Consider the following 22,889-nt stretch of genomic DNA (forward strand, 5'->3'; position numbering starts at 1 on the left):
CCTGTTTGGGACCCCATAGAGAAGGGGGAGGCCGAACCCACCGTCCTGCAGGTGGCCCTGAGGGAGCCCGAGGAGGAGAAGCCCTCCCTGCCCCGAGCAGTAGCTTCCCCGGGACACCGAGGGCAGGTCCTGAGCCCCCGGCCCCTCAGCGGCCCCTCCGGTCCCGGCGGCCGGGAGCTCCTGGCTCCAGACTCTGCCAGCCCGACCCACAGGGTGCCGGGGGAAGCCTCAGTTCTTAAAAAACCTTTTAAAGGTGTCTCAAACGTACTCAAAACAAAGCCACCTGTGCTACTAGTGCCTGTAGGGTTTACCCGAGGAATTTTTATTTAACTCGGTTTTGTTAAAAGAAGTGCAAGCAGAGGGCATGTGATGTGAAATAATAATAATAAACTGCAATACTCTTTATTTCTCTATTTCAGTATTTTCAGGAATTATGGTCTAGAGTCCATTGTTTCTCTCTAATTACACTCTTTGTTTTTTCCAACTAGTGATACTTTATGGGATCTTGCTATAGCTGAGGTGGAGAAGAGAGAAGACCCTGATGAGGACAGCAAGCATGTGGAAGCTTGGGAAAAATCAATATTATTTATGGGAAACAAAAATGGGGTAATGCTAAATACTGTATGATTCTGTGCTTTCTGTGAACACAGCTTGTGTCAGGAAAATATCTGATAAGTATGTGGCCCACTTAATTCTTCTAAAGACAAAATACTTCATGTTCTGATTCTGCACAGCACACATTCCACAGAGTGTGGACCAACTGGTTATTATTACAACTCAGAAGTTCAAGTTTATGTTTAGAGAGTCAAAATCAATAATGTGCTAATTCTTTGAGGTTTGGCTTCATTATTTTTTTAAAGTAATTGCTAGAACTAATGCTACCCTCTTTAGTTGTTTGACATGTCAAATTTCCCCTTGTAGAGGTTTAACTGGTAACAATCCAATTTAAGGGCATTGATACCAGTTTTGTTGCAAATTAAGGGTTTTGGCATCCTGCTATGAATTGTGTCTGCATCTATGCAGATAGATTTTAACGTGTTATCAGTGATGGCCAGCTCATGATTCTACATGTCTGAGGTTGTTTTACCTCATTGTCCCGTAAGGTGGGTCATTAGTAATTTCATATTTTTCTTCTGTCAATATTTATTGGAAAAGTAAATAAGGAAACATTTGCCTTTTTGACCAAGTAGGTAATATTTTTAAAAATACAATTTTTATTTGGGAAGATTGGTATATGTACAACCTCTGATCAGCAGTTTTTAAAATACTTTTTTCAGAGAAAATACAATGACTTTACCAGATTTCAGATTTACCTGAAATTCAATTATTTTTGAGATAGGAAAGGACATGGGACTAAACTGTAGAAGTGCTAGCCCCTTCAGCATGGCATGGTATTCAGTATCTGAATTTCAACAGCATAAAGACGTATTTTTCTGGCTGTTTATTTGTATCTTAGGCATTCTTTTTATTTCTGTCTCATCAGTAAAAATTTAATTCTAGTGAAAACCAAACAGTAAATAACAGTGTTATTAATAATTAAAAACTGTTAAACAGTTTAAGAGAGTTGGCTAGGTTGATCACTAGTGTCTAATTTTAAGCACACTATTCCTGTTACTGTATTTGTCATCTCTATTAGTTTATAATTATACTAATGGTAGTGTAACTTGATTCTGACAGAAAGTTGGCAGTTAAGTTTCCACTATAAGGCTACAAACAATTACATGAGTTTACATTTTTCTGGTACTTTATTATTGGAATTTTAAGTGTGTGAGTTTCATTTAGCAATACAACTTATTTTGCTTTAATGACAGTACAGTAGTGTTCTTTTGTTTGAATTTCCAGGGAAAGACCACTATTATACTGAGGTGTCTTGAGAGGTACGTGTTAAATTTTTTAAAGTATTTTTCAACTGTGGATTAGAATTGTATGTGAACAGTTACATTTTCTGATAGTTCCTAATGTATGTATATAGATGTCTCCTGTGAGCCATTGATCACTTACAGATAAACTGATTTCCCTTCATTACTGTCTGTTGTCTGACCCCTTCAGTCCTTCTCCAGTATTAGAGAGCTTTAATGGCTATTCAGATTGGTGCTGCTACTTCCCTTTTCAGCAACTGAGGCCCATTGTCTTAAAGTGTCCTCTCTGTATTGCTGCTTCTAAGCCAAATTCTGAACTGACTGATAATTTACTAAAAGTAAAATTAACTTTCTTTACTTAGAGAATCCTGACAAAATGAAGTAATTTTTCCTTGCATAGGGAAGAAATCCCAAAGCCAACATTAGCCTTGGAATACACTTTTGGAAGAAGGGCAAGGAGACACAATACAGTGAGTATCTCAAAAGTATAGTTTGCTATATCTTTAGGTGTATATAGATACATATACACACACATATACATAAAAATAAAACACATTATTTTTATAAGAACCATAGGGTTTTTAGCTTATTGTTTGTGAAACAAAAAGGGTTTTTTGAATATCATTTTATTCAAATTAACTAGCATAATTCTGTATTTTAATCTGTAATATGTTTTTCCTTCTCACTAAAATGCAGTAGATAAGAGACCAAAGTATAACACAAAGCAATCAGATTCATTTATAAAAACTACTTTGTGTGTCATGCTTGAGTAACATAGGATGCATGCTTTTAACTTTCTCTTTAAAATGCAAAATGGGTACAAACCAATGAAGATACTTTACAACCATTTTTATGAGAGAAACAGTCATTTTAGAGGATGTTAAATAATAATTACATTTTGGGGGTTTGTGTCCATGTAGCTATATTTTGCACTGGAGATTATGTTAGCAGAAACATTGAACCTATTCCCACTCACAGTACAACACTGCCCAGCAGCAGTAACAATTACTGCAGGTAATTGCTGTTTCTGTTACTGAAGCAGGGAGTGGAAAACCTGACTCTGTCAGAAAGATAAAAATCACTTAAAGCTTTTCCCAGAAACTAAATGCAAAGGTAGAGATTCATTACTTTTCCTGTTGCAAACTTCTCAAAAAGCGTTAGTCTTGAGCTGCAATAAAAAAATCAGGTTCTCTTCCCCTTCTTTTTGTTTATGTTTTTCATTAATCGTGCTGCTTCCTGAATTTTTTATTTTGCCACAGTCATTTATCAAGACAGTCATAGGTATGCCAAGAGTTTTTCGTAAGTGTTGTAAGGGATTTCTTGAAGCTGGGCTTTTTTTTGTTTGGTTTTGCTTTTTAGAAAATCCTAGTAATAAAATATATGCTCTTGTTCTGAGTCACTTGCATGAAAAGTCAGTTCATCAGATGAAGATCTTCACTTGGTGTTGCATGGAAGCACACATTTCTAACATAAAAAAACCTCTTCTACAGCCTAAAGATATAGCTCATTTTTGGGAACTGGGTGGTGGAACCTCATTACTGGAACTGATTCGAATACCAATCACTAGTAACAACATAACGTAAGTGATGAATATTACAATTCCAAAGTTAATTTCAGCTTTCCTTCAAACATAACTAAATCTCTAGACCTTTCATTGTGGAAAACTCTTTCAAAATGTAAGATAGAACTTTTATGAATTTTTCTAAAATTCATGGTAATACCACTGATACTCTGACCTTTCTTAGGATGGTTTTCTCCTAATAAGCCGCGTTCTTAGCAATCTCCAACAACAAGAGAAAGTAATAACATGAAGGAAATGGGTTGGTCTTAAGTAATAGAACAAGAGATACAGAAAAAGATAAGACATAGAGTCTTGATGCTCAGTGAAACAGCAGAAAAAGCAACTTTGGGGCATACAAAAAATGAAATCTGGATTCCTACTTCAGTATGCAAACATAGATGCTATCTCTGTGAGGGGCAGTATTTTAGGGTGAAAAAGAAGGCAAAAAACTGTGGAAAAAAAACTTTTTAGGAAGTGAAGTGACAATCTGATAAGGATATCATACAAATGAGATGATGTTTCTGAGAGGGACTAAAACTATTGAAATTATTTGAAGACAAAAGGAAACAAGAATTTAGAGAGAATTAGGAGAATGTAGTGAGAAAAATCCATAAAAGTGATGAAATAGCATAGGAAGAAAAAATTGATGAAGAATAGTTGCATGAAGGTCATGGGGGCATGTTTTATGTTGAGTTTTTTTTTTTGGTTAGGGAAGATGGAGTTAAAAGTGGAAGGGGAGAAAAGGATCAAAAGATACATTTTGTATTATGATGCATTGCTTTATTTCTTTGGTAGTGAGTTTTAACTTCGGTGGGAAAAAAAAAGAAGCAAGGAAGGTTACCATTTTTATCATGTACCTCTGGCTATTGAGATAATACCATTATTTAGTGAGAGGCTAATGCAGAAGGAATAAAAAAAAAAAACACAACACTTCTGGCATATGACACTTTGTGTTTCTGGGAGTGCTTGGGGAAAAAAATCAACTATCATTTTTCAACTGCTGTCTAAATGAACTTAACTAAGCTCCCCCTCCATGAGTCTTTTCTTCCCTTTTTACTGGGAATGAATCTTCTGATGCAGATGAACTTAAGATTCTTTGTGGGATAGCAACACTGATCTGTAAGACCACTTGTGTTCATAAAACAATATTTTAACATAATTGTACCATTTCAATTTAAGTGCTTTTTCCTGGTTTTCTCATCTATCTGTAGCCAAGCAGTTTGCTTATTTAAAAGTTCCATGAGCTATATCTAATTTCACCAAGAGACTTTTCACCAGATTTCCCTTGCCCAGCATTTTAAAGTGAAATTGGACATCTGCTTTGCTGTGTAGTCTTTCTAACGCCACTCTGGTCTGGAATCCCCCTTTTCAAGTCAGGATGGAATGTGAAAGAATGATTGCATCCATTCAAATGGCTGCATTTGCAATGTTCTTTACAGTTGCACTTTAATGTAGTTAGAGTTTTGGGAGGAGAGGAGTTTATATATAAAACATTTGTCATCATAATCCACCTTTAAAAGCCTGGTAGTTGCTAAGTATGTCTTGAGTACTCTGACTTCTGTTTGTCGTGCAGAAGACTTTCGTATTTGAAGTTTCAGCTAATGAGCACAGTCCATTGCACAGAATCTTGCCCTTAAAAATTTTTTTCCATTTCCTATTACAAAAGAATAACGAAAGTATAGAACTTAATACATAATGGTTAGGAAAGATCCTAACCATTTGCTAACATTGCTTCATCTGGGATTGTGGAATTATGGGATGGCAGGGATACCTGATAGTCTTAAGTGCCCAGACACACAGGAAGGAGCTAAGTGGGCTCAGGATATTTGCATATTTTGTTCATTTGAAACAAAGTTTCCAGAAACAGAATTTGATGTATAAAATCCCTCAAAACCTCTGATGGAATGTTGCCAAAGTAATAGTTCTGAAGAAGAGACCGTGGAAGGGTTTCTTCAGGGCTGAGTATCCTTAAAAAACATCTCCCTTTGCTGTCACCTTTAATTCTATCTTAGCATTTTTATTTTCATGTTTGTTGCTTTCACCATTTGTACTACTGGCATGGTTGTACATAAAAATGTTAATTGTCTTATGAGCTAAATATTTGACCAAATAATGCCTTTTTAATAGATCATTTGCTGTAGTTCTTGTATTGGATTTGTCCAAACCTAATGAACTCTGGACTACTATGGAGAAACTTCTGCAGGTCACCAGGAACCACGTGAACAAAATTTTAACCAAACTGCAAAAGACAAGTCCTGAAGTAGCTACTGAAATTAAACAGAGGATGTGGAACAATCTGCACAGGGATCATCCAGTAAGTTACTTCTAATATTTTCTCCAGATGTCACAGGCCTTTATACAGTTAAAGATAATGCTTTTGAAAATCATAAACAACTCTTCTAGATTTTTATGCATGACTGAAAATCCCTTTGATGTAGATGAACCTGTTCACTAGAAAATTATAGCAATTTAATAAAAATTCAATAAGAGCAGAAACAAGGAAAGAAGGTTTCTTATATCTTTTTGTTAGATATCTAATGTGATTGTTATGGCATGTTACACCAATCAAAAGAAATGGTTTTAGAGTAGTAGTTTGCTTTTTTCCCCCCTCATCTTTTTAAAATGAAGATGAAAACTAGAATGTACAAAAGTCATCTAGCAAGAGACTAGCTGAAGGTACAAATTTAAGCAAAGAATATAGTTATAACAGCCATCAACATGACTATATACTTTGCATTTATTTAAATGTCTATCACAAACTCAATGCCTTTTGATAATCTGACAACTAATTAAATTATAAAGTTTCAGAAATGTTAACATCAGTCCTTTAAACATAATTGCTAACTAAATCTCTGGAAAAGCTAAACTAGATTATGCGTAATAGAAATGAAAAGTCATTGTGCATTAAACCTCTGCAAATGTTGTGTGCATATAATGCATAAATAAGTATTCAACAATTCAAAGACCTGGCACGTAAGTCTAGTTACTCTAACTTTTATAAAATGCTGCAATACGGTCAATGCTTATATAGCTCAAAAATGGAAAAGTAACTTAAATTTTTTGAGAAAGCAACATATGCAACACTCAGCAGATGTAGAGTATGGGGTTTGAGATCTGCTGGCTTATGATTGCAGCTTTTACTTTTAGAAAAGGTAATTCACAAAAAGTAAATGCCTACAAGCACACTTGGCAACAAATCATGACCACAGTGTCAAGTTTACAGGTAGGGGCTTACATATCATAAAACCGCAACCTTTCTTCAATAAGTAAAAAGAGCAACACCATTAATTGTTAATAGGAGAAGACCTGTTATACTTGCACTGTAGGGAACACAATTATACCTTTTAAACTAGAATTTCTATTCAGCCTTCATTATCAAAGCCAGAAAGGATGCAAACAAAATGTTATGTTACTCCTGGGCTCTCTTTAAACTTTCATCATTTTTCAAGAAAAAACTGTCAATTTTGTGGAAGGAAATACTGTCTTTTATAGTCCACAAATTAAATGACAGTTTACAGAGATTATTTGCCTTTATAGCTTACCATATTTTTATGTTAAACAGGAATTGATGAGGTTCTTAGAGGGTTTTTTTTAAGGATTAGATATATTCCACTAACCTGGATAAAAGATATTGGCTATGATGGTAAAGCATAAATATATCAAGTGCAGACCTTGTTTAAAAAGGCTGAATGCACCTAAAGTAGTCCATAGTCAAAAGTTGAATCCATGGTAAAAAGATGAACAGGGTTCAGTATGCCAGTTTTAATGTTTCTGATGTTATCCCAAATTAAGTTTTTTCTTAGTTAAGAAACTAGCACTAATATACTGTCATTTAACCTGTATGTGAAATAATTGGCTTTAGAAGGGAACACTGAGGTCAACATCTGCTACAACACATCTCTTTTCCACTCTGCTGGAACAAAAGCAGCTTGACTAAATCACTGCATGAACACTGGAAGGGATAGTCTCATCCCATGTAGACTACAGGAAAACCTTCCAGATAATGTGAGAATTATTGTAATCTACTTATTAAAACCTTTATCAGAGGTTAAAGAGTTAACAGTTAAATCTTCCACATGCCCAGAGCTATTTTCTTCCATTGGTACTGGTTTGCACTTACATGATTGTTAGGTGACATTTTCCTCTTTCTGCACATATCAAACATTTGAAAATCACATTAAATATTTTTTAAAGGGTTTGGAAAACATGGTGTGGGGAGGGCAGATGTGTGACACAAGCAAATAATTCACTTTAATTTTCTTGAGCTTTTGACTGTATTACTTTGGGTATGACACAAGGAGGGGGAATATGTCACAGCGCCAATTCTACTAATAAACTGGCAGTTGTTCTGTGAATTAATGGGGGTTTTCCCCCTTTCCCTTCCCATCTAATGTTGGAGCTGGAGTATGTAGTGCAAGAACCCTTTTTTGTCAATAAGTGTTCTGACTACTCAGAGGCATTATTTCCTGACCGTTTATGAAGAAAATGAGAAAATTGTAGAATATGGATATTGCATTAAAGTTTATTCATCCAAATTAAGGTTTTGAAAAAATAGACCTTGTCTTCTGTGAATTAATTTTGCCTCCTTTCAGTTGTTTTAACTGTTGCAATCTTCTACAATTTGTTTACACTGCTTAACTGTCAAATATCTGTTTAATAGGATTATGAGTTAGTTGACCCTTTTCCAATACCCTTGGTGATAATTGGAAGCAAATATGATATTTTTAATGTAAGTAATTATATTTTTTTAATAATGAAAAGATTCTTTGTAATGTAACAGTAATAGTTTGAACAAAAGTATGGCCGGTTAGCCTTCCACCACAAAAAAAAAAGTCTTTCCATCCAATGGCATACTGTCATTCTTTCACAGAATGCTCCCAAGCTGATGATATTTGAAATACACTTGGAAAGTCTTGACATAGAAGTTGCTGCAGACCAATAAGGGACACAAGAAAACATCATATTGATTACTTTCTTTTATAATGAGAGAAATCCAGTCCCATGTTTCCTTCCCTACTGACAGCAGCTGTAACTGTATGGCGTCTCATGTCAGCTGGTCAGATTTTTGATAGTTGTGGCAACATGAACAGTAAGCTATCTTTTCAATCTGGAACTTTTTGAAAGTACCCATTAAGTTTTTAAAGACAAGTGTGCAGTTGCATCTTTCAGGGAGGAGAGGAAAGAAATGTCATAGTACTGCTGGATTCTTTCCTGGGATGTTAAAAATCTAAACAAACGAATACTCAATTTTCAAGCAGCACTTGATAATGAGAAACTAGAACAGAATGTTTGATTTTTAGCTGCCGTGCTGGCAGCCTGTGCTTCTCTGGATGACTACATAGTGATACATTGATACTTGGCTGACTCTGTGAGTTATTAAATTCTTTATTAATAAGGTACTGTGCCTTCTTTCATACAGAGGCTTTCCGCTGAGCCATGTCCTCTTTAAAAATCAGTGACTGATGTAATAAGCACAGAATAATGGTCTAATTCCATTGGGGTCTATGGACAGACTCCTGCAGGCTTCACTGGGACCAGGTTTTTGCCCACTTTATCCAGGGAAGGCCATCTGTATCATCTTATATTAAAGAAACCTTGATGAAAAGGTATTTTTATGCATCTTTCACATACTGCAGTTATTAGGATTTAGAAAACATATACCCAAAAGTTTACTGAAAGTTAAATATTTTCACAAAAAGCAAAAAAAAATCCTTCTTCTTTTAGTAAGCAGTATTTCCACTTCTAAAATATTAAAACAAAATGAAACAAATTAGTTGAAAATTGAATACACATTCCCAATTAAGAAGCTTTTTCTGGACTAAGATATTGCCTGAATTAGGCTCTCTCTGTAAAAGAGAAACAAAGGGAAATTGTGACATTTCTTTTCGGAGTAGGCTGTTACTGATTCTGTCTTAAGATATAATTATGCTGACAGCTGAAAGCCTCATATATTGTAGCCTAAGTGCATTGCAATTTATACAAAAAATGAAAAGTTCCAGCTTTACTATTTTGTTTTTTGTTTCTTATGTATATGTTCTGATATCAACTTTTTCAGGAGTTTGACTCTGAAATGAGGAAAATAATAAGCAAGACACTTCGATTTGTTTCACATTATTATGGAGCATCATTAGTGGTGTGTATATTCACTTTCTAACTAAGGATAGAGAAGATGAGCAATATTAGGGTTACAAAACAATATTTTTAAAAATAGAAATGTAAAACTCCTAGAGATAATGGAATTTAATTGGTTTTACAGGAGCTTTCTTCATGAGCTAATCTGACAAACAAACAGATTACAGGTATTGGCAGGGGATGGATCAATATATCTTGTGAACAAACTACATAATTCCTAATATCAGCAAAAACTAGTTATCTGTTAGCAAACTCAGTTCCCCTATTGAGTTTACTGCAAGTGTGGCAAAATTTTTTTGGTACAAGAAAGGAGGATGGGAAAAAGTGATCGCCCTTGATAGAATTAGAGAACTGGCCTTTTTGGTAGAAGCATGGATTTACGTCTAGTGACCTGGATTTAGTAGATTAAAAAAACTTAGATCCAAGGGCTTGTCTTCACAGCAGTTTAAGCATACCAGATGACCACACTTACGGTGTAGAAAAATAAAAGCAGGGATTTTTTTTTTTACAGCAATGAGTAGGAACTGCCAACAATAAGGACAATGAAGTATTTATGTGGGTATATAGATTGATTTTGAGTTCGGCAAATCATCTCCTGAGTAAAGGCAGAAACATGCATGCTCAGGTTCACAATCCAAAAAAGCTGCCTCTTGGGCTCTTTCTACGTCAGAAGATGGTTTTATTTGCATCAACCATCATTTATGTAATAAATAATATTTACTAGTGGCTTATTTTTATTACCAAACTACTTATGCCTGCTTTAAATTGCTATAATCACAGCATGTCCTTTTGCATCCATGTAAAATTGTACAGCTTTTGTACTTTGACATGTGAATTCATCTTTTGTTAACTGAGGATACAACTGTCTTGATTTAAATTTTTTTAAAAAGTATTTAAGCATCATTTTAATTAAAAGTGAAAACCTAGGAGCCTAAAACTCTGGCTGCTAAATCCTGATTCCAATTGAAATGGGTGGGAGAAATTTCATTTCCCACAGTAGGGATCTGACTCCTTTTTCAAAGACATGAATGTTAGGATAAAAAAAGCCCTTAGACATGAATAAGTATGCTGTTTGAGAAGATATTCTGGGAGCTGCTTTTTGATAAATCTGTACCAGTTCTGCCACTATCAAGCTGCTTTTTATGATGTGTAAACAATTTTATAGTTATGCATTACATTTCTAAATGTTTATGGTATTCTGGATATTTTTTAAATAGTTTAAAATCTTTATAACTCATTAGTCTTGGGCAAAAGATCTGTATCTCTTACTGTGCATATTTAAAAAGTTGTGAATCAATATTTTAACATTTAGTCTTTATGCTATTTTTCATTTAATCTTTCTTGATCTATATATTCAGTGACAAATACATTCATTTATTAGAAAGGGAGGGTGATATTTTTATTCTAGTAAATTCAGTAGACATATACCAAATCTGTTGAGATCTGGAATTAGCCAGGGTCCATCAGAAATCCTCTATGCAGATGACATAATGTAATATTTCTGTGATGGAAGATTATAATGTATATTTTGTCTTCTGATTAATTTAGTTTACCAGTAAATCTGAGGCTCTCCTGCTGAAAGCCCGTGTTCTTATTAATCACTTGGCATTTGGATATGACAAAAGGTAACATAATTATTGTCAAACTAGTAAATGTCTTGCTCAGAGTCTAAAAGTACTTAATGCAAAATATTTTAATCACCAAAACATTTTTTTTCTTAAATATGATCTCTGAAAAATTCTTGTTCATGGACTTTTACTCCTGTGTCTCAGCTGCCAATCTCTGCACACGACAGAGATAACTCCTTGGTTTTAATCCCCAAACTAATGGATTAGAAACATGATCACTGCCAGAATTGAACAGATTTTTATTTACATGTATTTTTATGCAAAGCCCAGTAAGAGTCTAGGCTTGGCTAGAATAATGTCATTTTTCATTGATTGCTAAATGCTCACTTGATATGTTTTCTTTTTTCTGTTTAGTAAGTCTGTATCAGTGGATCACAGCAAACCTCTGTTTATACCAGCAGGCCTGGATTCGCTGAGCCAAATAGGTTAGGACATTTCCCGTTAATTTGTTTGTTGCTTAATTGTTTTTGAAAATGAGAAAAAAAATTTAGGCAAATAAAAAATAAAGTTAAATTATAGCACATCAGCATCTGTTTTAACAGATTATTGAAGGAAATGGCTTAGAAAGCTTAAAATTAAATTCATTATTTATATTATTGAGAATTACTTGTGCAGTTTTGTTAGCTAGTTTAATAAATTATTTGCACAACTTCAAATAGTAAAGTACCAACAAGCTTAGATCTAAAAGAAAATATAATATACAATACCACACAGCCCATTTTATGGTAGATCAATTTTTTTTCAAACTTGTTGCTGCTTGTCACTGTAGAAGATAAAATATTAAATTAGATGGATCACTATCCAAAATGCTTTGATAATTTATGTTGCTATGACAACATACTTGTATGACTTTGCGCTGTGCTGTAACCTGTAGGACCACCACCTGCCTCTGACAGTGATATTGGAAAGATGCGTGCAAACACACCGTTGGAACTGTGGAAAAAAGTATTTGAGAAAACATTTCCTCCCAAGGTGGGTACATGTCTTCTGCACAGCTTTTTTTTCTCATAGAATAGTAGTAATATCACTACTAAATTTTGTCTTTCAAGTCCAGTCACTGGAATTTCCATCTCACTTAGCAGTTCTGTTTCTTCCGACCTCTTTAATTCATACATTTTTAAAAGATACAGATTTGTATGTAGTGGTGCTTTGATTATTAGCTTCTGTATCTTCAGTCATTTTCCTGTATTTAGTAGTAACAAAAGTACTGATGTAACCCTCTGTTTTTTCCAAAGTTCTACCATTGCCTTTTATTACATTGAGAGACAAGCTATATTCAACGCTTTAGGTATTTTATAAGGTGATGTATTCCCTAATGCCTAAACCAAGTGACAGTGATGTTCCAAGATGAGATCTCTTCCTGGCTGTAGCAAGCTACTGATCTTTGTTCTCCTAGGGCATGAGGTTTTGAGTTAAGCCAGTGGATTGAGTTCCTTGCCAAAATCTGTCATTTTGCTATAGAAGTGGTTGGATTTGCAAGATAATTAGAAGCCCTTGACACCTATATAGTGATCAGTCTTGTACATATTTCAAAAATATCTGGTCCCAAGAGGCAAACCCCCAAATACTTCTTTTTAATAAAAGTAATTGTTGTTGGAAATCCCAAGTCTTTTCTATTTGATCTGAGCAAATACAGGCTGCTGCTTTTTCTTTGTGTACTTGACTCTCAGTCCATTTCCTGCCCTACAGCTTACCTGGACAGGCAAGGAAGTCAGTCAGGGCTATGAAACTGTGCCTCGAATTATGGTGCACAAACTCAGCTTTTTCTAGTTTTCTGTCTATGGCTCTCCATTCTTGGCGAGGAGGAGTCTGAATTCACCCTTTCCCACTCACTTGATTGCTACATATCAAAGCCTACAAATTATTTCAGGTGGTTTGTGACCAGAAGAATTATCACTAAGATGCTGTTCTCATTACAGTATGCCCCAATATGATAAAGACTAAACTTTACTTTAAAAAAACTATACAGGACTGTTATTTTTCATATAACTTTTGCTCATAGCCTTTTAAAACACAATGAACGAACCTTCCCCAGCTGCCTGTGCCATAACTCCTGAACTCCCCGTGAAGCAGCTGGAGAAATGAATACATTTCTCATCTTGCAAGCTCCATCAGTGTTCTAAGGTATCAGTTTAATTAAAAAAGATTTGCCAAGTTGATTCCCAGTTTTCTGTTTGGTTCCAAAATAAGCTTTAAACTTTAAAGCCATTTTTATGCATTGCAAATTTATTTTTTGAACTAATTATCTAATAATAATTATAATTCTGCTTTATTTTATTACATCAATTGTATGATTGTCTTATTGCTACTTTACATTTGTTATGAGTAAGGAGAAATCTGCGGACAGCATTTAAAAAAAATTCCTATAGCGTTTCTTTCTTTTAGTGTATTTATATCTTGGGAACTAAACTTAAACTCAGATATTGAAGTAACGCTTCTGGTAACCAGAACTGAATTCTAGTCTTGAGTATTAAATGCTCTAGCAAGAGCAACCTTAACACGAATGTCATGGGCCAGACATGATATTTTCATTTTGAGGAGAGAATAATAAACTACCAAATAAGAATATTTTATTTCCTTTAAGATCTAACTGCACTATTACCTTCTCATCATTTTACCAATCTAAGATAATATATAGGATATTTTTATGTAATCTGTGTCCTGTAGCATAAAATTCTTCCATAAATGCAGGATTTTAATACATTTGTATTAAAAGCAAAATACTTCCACTAGGTCTACAGAGTGGCATTCTCACGTTAAAAGAACAGAAGATAAATTTTATCACTTGGGTTTTTATCATTTCTTCTTTTAGAGTTTCTGCGATTTACAAGATGCCAAGGACCCTGCACAGGATTCACGATATGCTGAGTATGAAGTTGATGTCATGAGAGCTCAGAAAAACCAGGTGTGTGGTTGTTCTCCAGTTGCTGTTCACAGTCAGGTATTCCAGAACCATCAGCATTGCTGAATTAATTGTAGAATATACTCATTGCCCCCTTTTTGACTTTAAATAACTTCAACTTTAGTTTTCAACTTAGTAGTTTGGGTTGGTTTGTTGTTGTTTTTTTTTTTTCCCCCCCATTGGTTGACATTAAGCAGGTAGAGCAGTGTTACATCTCCAAGTTTTGGCGCTCCGTTTTCTTTAGAAATAAATAATTCAAATTTTCCCCCAGCTCTCTTCCAGAATTATTTCACTAAAACAATATTGAAGCAAAGCTGTGCAGCTTTCTTGGCAGTGATTTCTTTATTTCTGCACCCTGTACTCTTATTTGGGTGTTGACTAGCAGGAAGTCTAGGAAGCAGTGTCAAGGTTTGGGGTGGGGACTGTTTACTTGGGTTTTTTTGTCTGCCTCCTTCAAAAATTTTATTTAAACTGGAAAGGGGACTGAGATTATAACATTTCTGACTTGATTTTGCAGGCTGTGTACATTTTATCTTAAGCAGAGCGAACATAATTATTCCACACAGTGATATTTGGCTTAACCCCTGAATTCCAGGAAAGGCATTTAGTGGGGAAAGGGTCTTTTGTTTTTTCTTATTAATATAGTCTTCATCCATATCATAGGTATGGGTCTGTTAAAAGCAATCCAAGATTTGTGTATTTTTCTTTGTTTGGAATAAGTATCACAGACTTACTCTGGAAACTCTATTTCATATACATTCCTGTGTGTTTCACACACAGAAAATACTTTGCTAGAATGACTGAGAAACATTCCATTCTATTCTCACACCTTAAATGTGGGCTATTCGCACACCATTTAACTTCTTTGTGGACCAAGCTACCGTGGTTAAAGGAGGTTTTTCTAACAGCCATTTAAGATGATGGAATGTACCAATCTAGACCTCTCATGCTTTTACAGACCCACACGCTTAAGATGAAAGCCAGTTTTATTGAATTGCACTGCAGTTAATCTCAACTAACCCTAAAATACCATGGCAAATTTCATCTTTTTGCATGCTTGTAAAATAAAGCCAAAGGATTAGACTATTACTGCTATCACATTTTTGTAGAGTTTAGTTAGATTGCATAAGGCGGTAAACCTGTAGTTACCTGATCCAAAGAAATATATTAATAATGTAAAAGAATAAAGCAACTTCAAGAATCCCTTGCAGTCTTTGAACTTGCACATTACCTGTAATATCCTGTTAATGTAGGCATCAGTTCTCAATTTCTGATACATCAAGAGCAGTCTTAGAAATCATTAAAATTCGTAAAGCACATTGCTGTTGGAATTTATAACGTAATGTCATACTCAGTATATCTGTATATCTCAAAATAACTATATGGTGTACTAGGTTTGTTATTTTTAGATAACACATGTTTTGCAAAAGAAGATACTGGTTCATATTGATTGAATCATACAGGAAATTATTAATTTTCTGTTGTTAAACAAAAGAGACAGGCTTTTAGAATCTTAATCTGTTCAAGGGCATTGCAAACCAGTGTAGCTTCTTTTAGTTTGACTACTACAAGTAATTTGAGCATTAAAGAGAAAATTACTTTTGTTATCTGCAGCTATTTCCTAAACTTCTCTATCGTGAAGTTCAATTATTACAAGATTATTTGCACATTATTAAAATGTTTTGTACTCCAAGAATTTAATTCAATTTGAAATGCACCAAAAAAGCAATATACATCTAAAAGAAAAGAACTCCAGTTGCAGTGATTCTTGAAGTCTTTGGATTTCCCAGTTATATAAAAAGTGGCACAAGAATCCTATTTTTAAAGCAACATTGTAGATGTATCGTAAGTCTGACATTCTTTATAGAGTCTCATGATACCTATTGTGTAGGAGGAACTGTATATTAAGATTATTAATATGCAACATGTTGCTAATGAAATCATGGGACGTAATGCAAAATGAAAGTTTCATATGATGACAGTGTATATTTTAATATCATTTAAATACTTATCATTTTCCTTGGTTACTTTCAGTTAATTAATATGCCACTTTGGACTCTAGGTGACAACCAGTTTGCTTGTTTATCTCAAAGATAAGATTTAAAGGAAAAATAAACACAAAAACATAACAACAAAAACAAAATATAGCCCCTGTCACTGAGTCTGATAGGAGAACTAGCATATCTGACTCAGTCTTGATCAGGACTGCTTAATAATACTGTAAGACACTTATAGCTAACTGTGGCAATACAAAGTAATTAAACCAATTTCAACTTTGTAACTTGGTTGAAGGGTTTGCCTGCAGCTAGGGTTTGTACACTCTAGCAGAGTAAAAGGTTAAATTCTTGAGTATAAAATTAGAAAGCAGTTTTTTTTTAAAAAAAATTAAAAGTACAGAAAGTACCTGGCTCACTCGCATGTCCTAGCTGTCAGCTAGTATTTCTCTGATAGACTTTTTAGGTGTAGAAGTTCAGAGTCCAGCTCATCAGCACTCTGTCACAAGAGTGTTTTCTTTTAGACCAGATTTTTTTTGCCTCTAATATTTTCAGAGTGAACTGAGACCTACCACTCTATTCCTAGACCTGGAAGACTCTGATCTTTTCCTCACTGTGCCTTTGTTCAAGATAGTTGAGAAAGAGAGATGTCCTCTATGTCCTCTTAGAATTCTTTTCCTAGTTCTTACCCCACAGACATAAAATGTGCAGGTTTATATGAAATAGTGTTGTTGCAATTGTTAACTGCTTTTTCATTCTCTAGAGTTAAGCTCTGAGAGAGAGAATACAACACAGGGACCTTTCTGGAATTTACATTTTTAATGTATTTCTTAACTAGCAGATACTCTCTGGGAATGACTAGAATTTTGTGCTCTTTGCAGGGCTTTCAAGAGTCAAGAAAAACATTCATTTTGCATATGATTAGGCCTTAAACATGTACATATGTTATAAACATGCATACAGGCCATGTAAAACATAAACAAGGTGGCAAACTTGTCATCCATTTCTCTCCATTCTCTGCTAGCTCGTTGGCTTTTCATGCTTTAAGGTCACCTTAATTTCACTTTAGGTAAACGTGCAACTTGAATTAAGAGTGAGATATTTTTAAATTATATTGTTGATTAGAGCTGCACATAAACCACCTGCATCTGTGAGCACCTAGGAGTGCATGAGCATCTTCTTCCTTAGTTCTATCTAAATGGTTGTGGCAGTGAGATGGCACATGGGGCTGGCTGGCTGCTGTTTCCTTTAGAAATGCTCTCTCCCACAGAGGTAAATACCCTAAGCTGTCTTTTTGAAGGTTTGTTTGTTTCAGGTCGTAGCTGTCCCATTATGCCCCTTGTACTGCTAATACTCAAAATAGGTGCTTGGACCTCTTTTTCTGGACACTTGACTGCAGGGTTCATTCATTAAAGCAAATGATAAAGCTAACCTTGAGCTCAAAGAAAGAATTGGATAACCTCCCGGTCAGGTACTCAAGAAGTCAGTGTCACCCAGTGCCAAAGTTCACACTGACTGGTCCTTGTTACACAAAGCTATTACTTTAGGGATTGGTGCCAGTTTTAGGTGAAGCCTAATGCCATAAAGTACATTCATAAAAAAAAGAAAAGGGTAGATGCCTGGTGCCATTTGGTGTCAGCTAACAAGAAGTAATGGAAGCAGATCTCAACATACAGGGCTGTAACTGTTAAGATGACTTTAACAAGTCTTAAACAGAAGAGGGGATTCTATAACATCTCACAAGCAAGTGTAGTCCTATTTCCCCTAAAGTAGGACTGACCTAATTAACCATGTCATTCACAACTAAAAGTCATCTCAGTGTGACAGTTGCAGAAGCCTGATTGAGATTGGGACTGTGTTGGCCAACAGAATGAGAGCTATATTTTTTCAGCATGCTTCTCTGACATGACCATATTGCTGAACATCAGGAGACAATTTCAGTCTCATTCAACAAAACAGAAGATTGCATATTATGTGATGAACCTTCTTGGTCAGACCAGTGTTACTGGGCAGAGAAGTATGACAGGAACCTTAGCATGGGTAACAGAGCAGTAGCATCTTTTGTTTTCTCCAGAGGAGGAGAAGTGCTAGTCTTCATATTGTGGAGAAGAAGTTATTTAGGATGTTTACTCAGCTCCCAAGAATAAGCTTTCTTGTTTTCACATGAAAGCATGTCCAAATAGGTACAAAAGATTTATTTTTTAAACCAACTTTATGAGCATTATTAGAGTACTGTTATTGAATTTTCTACTGAAGTTTGGTGCTTAAGATTTTTAATCCTTGTTTCAGTTCTTGGTTATTTTCACCACGTTCCAGACTGCGAGCACTTTCAGTAAGAAACTGCATGAAATAAGAAAGTTAAAGTCATGTCAGTTCCTCAGAACTGAGGAAATACAACAATTAAGGCTTTTCCTACAATCTTAATTTTTCCTCCTTGTTTGTAGACATTATAGTATTGTCTTTAATTACATGATCGTATACTATTTTGCTGATGTCTCAATTCAATTGTTCAGGACTTCTTTTCATCATCCTTATTCTTTGTGTACCTTATTTCTCAACCTGCCATTCAGACACTTCAATGAACACAAAAGTATTAATTTTTTTCCTCTGAGAATGTTTGGTAATGTTATCTTATCTGAGTGCCTCACAAACATCAGTTAAGTCTTTCTTCCCAATCCCTCTGTGAGATTAGATCTTCCCCATTTGACAGGTGAAGAATTCATAGAAACACAAAAGTACAGAAGCATTAAGGTTAAAAAAAATAAAAAAATCCACTTTATGCCAGTGTTGAGGCATCTAGGACAAGCTGCTAGCACTAATAAAGTTTAAAGCACTCAGAGCACATTGGAAGCATATTTAAACTGCAATTGTTAATTCTTTGTAAATCCAATCTGTGCCCCCTACACTTGATACCCAGAAAACAAAGGAAGCATAGTGCTAACGTGAACACTTTGGCATATTTGGGATACATTCTTTTGCAGGACCTTCTTTCAGTTTGGAGAGAGGATCTTGTAGCTGATTGTATAGTAACAGTATATTCCAGAATTCTGCCTATGTTTGTAGTATAGGACTTCATGAGCAGGAAGGTACCCTTTTTCAGAAGGGTCTCTGCAGTGATCTTTAAGCTGTATTGGAAAGATTTTCCCATTACATTTCTGGGATTTATTTTATTTTTTATTTTACATGAGAACTAAGGAAGTGTACTTTCCTGACAGCATTTTTCTTCCTGAATTACTGTATTTTTTAAATATTATTTTTTGTAAATATCCTACCATTTAATCCCTTCTTTCTTTCATTTCTCATTGTTTAAATGTTAATCTTACCTAGATATGTCTCCCAAATAAGTATTTATCATTTTGTTCTGTACTTCTGTATGTAGTAGAATAGCTATACAGGTTTAATGTATGCTGTGGTTTTGCTGCTTTGCATTTCTGTATTGTTTTAACTTGCCTTTACACTGAATTGACTCTAGCTAGCTAAACTTACAGCAAAATAAATTCTGCTAAATTACCTACCTCTTTCTCGAAACAGTTTAGTCACATGATAACTCTGTAAGGCTAATTATTTAGGCAACACCTATAGACGTGATCCCCAGACAGCATTGTCTTTATATGTAAAACTTCATTGTCTAATTTTATCCCTTCCTGTAGCCTTTGAGAAAGCTGTTAAAATTGAAATTATTTACTTAGCATAAATCAGGTTACATGTGCTGCTTAAAGTATAGCAGTATTCTTTCTATTCCTAACTGTTGGCAAGTTTCCAACAGTTCAGTATGTTCCAAGATCATAATTACTTTATATTAATAATGAGGGAGTGAAAATACAGAGTAAAGATTGGCTTAGAGATAGAAGAGTTCAGTAGTACTTGAGTTGTATTTAATAATGCAACTTACTAGATTTAGACTGGACACAATATGTTCTGTGTCAGTCATCTATGAGTTACTTAACTGTAAAACTAAGACTCCTGCAAGCAACATGAAGAATATGCACTAATTAAAAATCCTCTTACTGCCCATAAATCTGTGGTGCTTTCTGACAATTTTGGACTGCTGACAAAGCTGCTGAAATGATTTCCTGAGAAAGAGAAAAAATTCCATTTATTATTTCCATACAAGTTTTAGATGATGATTTCTTTGTTGCTCTGCCCTTTATTTTCTTCTTCTTCCCTCTGTGCTCTGGATTGATAACTAATACTTCTGTTAAATTCACCAGGTGTGAATTATTTTATTTTTGTCAGTTCTGATGTCTGTATGCCTACGGTGAAATCTCCATTACTCTGTTAAGTCCATTCTATTAAAATAAGAATAGCAATCATATAAAACACACGCCCACTTTTGAGGGTCTCTGATACATTTATACTAATCACTGGTTTATGTCCACCTCTTTTCCCGATTTAAGTAAGATATGATGACTTTTTTTGTACTGCAAGCAGTACATGGTTAGGTCTAACAGTCTCATCAGAGTATCATCTTCCTGCAAATATGTTGGAAGCCTTCTTATTAAATGAACAAAAAGCAATCGTAGTGCTTTCTAAATTAATTGTTGCTGAAAAAAATTTCAGAAATAATTCCTGATGGTATGTACCACTACATAAAATTCAGAAGATTAAGTTATTGTTTGATATTGTTGCTGGAACCTTTTATTATATAGGCTTCAAAATTCCCAGTAGCACTTTTGACTGAAACAAGATCATTTGTCTGCCATGCTAGTACTCAGCTGATGTCAAGTGTAGCGTGATGTAGGTTGCCTCATCTTTCATACCTAGTTCACTTTATTTATACCTCCACAATTAGAGCCTCTATTTGCTTTTAGTAATCTAATTGCTGTCTAGAACATACATATTTTTAATTACCACATTGGGTTTGCATTTTATTTTTACAGGCAGATGCTGACTTTTCAATCTACTAAACAGTAGCACCTGAAAGAATATTTTAAACTACTAATTGAAAAACAAAACAAAAGTAAAAGCATGGCTTAATTGTCTGTCATCAGTAATATACTTACTGGAAAACCTCAATGATAAAAAGTATTTAAATATTTCCACAAATATCCCGTGCCACAGATTGAATAGATATGATATGTCAATTTCCTAAACGCCCATTGCATTCCTCTAAAATATATTTCTGCTTACTACTTTCTGGACAAGCCTGTGTTCTGCAGGGGTTTCTAAGGTCCTCTTGTTAGCTCTCTTAAGTTATCACCACTGGCGATGCATAAGCTTACAGAAGTTCATTTCAGTCCTGTGCTTAAAAAAAAAGTAGCCTTTTGTTCTTCTAGTCGCTTTTGTATAATCTTAAGGAGTTACCAATCCATTTTGCTTCTTGAAAGGCCCTGACTTCATGCATGTGAAACCGTATTTTCTGCTGGGTAATTTCTGATTTCTGTTTTTAAAACACAGGTAGTGTTACATTTCTGTATTTCACAGGGATCCTGGTTCCTCAAACTGAATATCTGAGACTCCACCCAAAATTTATTCTCCCCTAGAAAGCAAGTATCTAGGCCTAAATAAATAAAATCTAGTTCCCTGTGCAAGAGCAAAGGTGGCAAAATTTGTAGCACCTATACTGTAATTCTGTTAAAATTTTAAAAAGATAGTACATTCTTTTCTACAGTGAAAGATGTTTGTACATGCTTTATGTATGTTTAGGTGGCTAACGTATGAATCACGACTTTTAATAATGAGGAGATTAGATTAATATGTATGTATGTTTCTCTTTTAGGAGCTTGAACAATACAAAAGAAATGCCTCTAAATCCTGGAAGGAAATGGATTTTGACCCTGATTGATGAACTGCTATAGATGTCTTCAGTTTAACATTTACAAAATTATTTAATCATTTTAACATTATACTAAGAATTTAATCTGATGGAGTTGAAAATACACAATATCAAACTACAAAATTAATATTTATTAAGTAGTCCTGTTATTATTTTTAATAAAAATAGCTGGTTTATTTGTTCAGTCCAAATTTAAGTATATCTTGGTACTTACACAAAGTTTTAAAAAGCGGGGAAAAAGAAAATCTAGATTATTCACAGATGGTTTTGAATATGAAGGCTGGCATTAGTCAGTTCTACCTGTTTTATAACACATTATTTGATTTATTTTTGAATGCGTCTGCCCTAACATGTAATTAAATATAAAGAAGTTTTTACATCCAAAACGTGAAACTGCATAGTAAAGTATGCTAGGCATCTTTTCCTTGTTCCTTGCATATATAATTCAAAAGCAAAGCTTAAGAATAGATTTGCATCGTTGTTTGATATATTTGAATAAGATAGTTCCTCAAAAACTGGAAGAATAAAGTGGCAATAAAACCAGGTTTGACCTGGTCTAAACTTGAGAAGTTTGCTTTATCTCTGTTTCAGTATCATACGGGTTGATACAGGAACTATTTCTTGAAATATATAATGTTGTAATAACTTTGCACAGAATTCAGAAGATGACGTTTCTGTCAAATATTCAAATGCTAGCAAGTCAGTCTAATCAATTTGACAGATATTTGGTTAGTGGTAGAAGTATAGTTGATTCACATGCAGCCCAAGCTGGTGAAACGGCAGCCTAAACTAGACACAGCTTTTTGTCCATGGACATCCTCATGATTATGGCCTGAGTGTTTTGAGAATATGCAAGTCAAGTTCTAGATTAAAGCCAGAGGCGTCTCTTGAGAGCTAAGACTTATTAGAGAATAAATGTCTGAACAATCACTTGGCAGAACAGATTGCAAGAATGTTCCCTGATAAACCACCATACATTTGCATAAAAATGGGAAAGACAAACTAATGTGTTACTTTTCTAGCTCTTCAAAGTTATT

The 22,889-nt window shown here is 34.6% G+C and overlaps 1 protein-coding gene across 1 annotated transcript; it reads left to right on the forward strand.

The window, feature by feature from the left end:
* The first annotated feature begins 490 nt into the window (after nt 1-490).
* DYNC2LI1 (dynein, cytoplasmic 2, light intermediate chain 1) lies at nt 491-22,152 on the forward strand. Its single transcript, XM_010084973.1, has 12 exons — nt 491-606; nt 1,843-1,877; nt 2,260-2,329; nt 3,350-3,438; nt 5,548-5,734; nt 8,081-8,149; nt 9,476-9,553; nt 11,101-11,177; nt 11,535-11,605; nt 12,055-12,152; nt 13,993-14,085; nt 21,796-22,152. Exons 1-12 carry the CDS (start codon nt 589-591, stop codon nt 21,859-21,861), a joined length of 951 nt encoding a protein of 316 aa, XP_010083275.1. The 5' UTR covers nt 491-588; the 3' UTR covers nt 21,862-22,152.
* Nucleotides 22,153-22,889: the final 737 nt, after the last annotated feature.

The sequence above is a fragment of the Pterocles gutturalis genome, unplaced genomic scaffold (assembly GCF_000699245.1).
Source record: "Pterocles gutturalis isolate BGI_N339 unplaced genomic scaffold, ASM69924v1 scaffold43046, whole genome shotgun sequence".
In the NCBI taxonomy this organism is placed as follows: Eukaryota; Metazoa; Chordata; class Aves; order Pterocliformes; family Pteroclidae; genus Pterocles; species Pterocles gutturalis.

Excerpts from the sequence above, each read along its gene's own strand:
- DYNC2LI1 (XM_010084973.1), top strand. Across the intron at positions 3,439-5,547 it reads ATCACTAGTAACAACATAAC|ATCATTTGCTGTAGTTCTTG; the intron begins GTAAGTGATGAA and ends CCTTTTTAATAG. Across the intron at positions 11,606-12,054 it reads GGATTCGCTGAGCCAAATAG|GACCACCACCTGCCTCTGAC; the intron begins GTTAGGACATTT and ends TGTAACCTGTAG.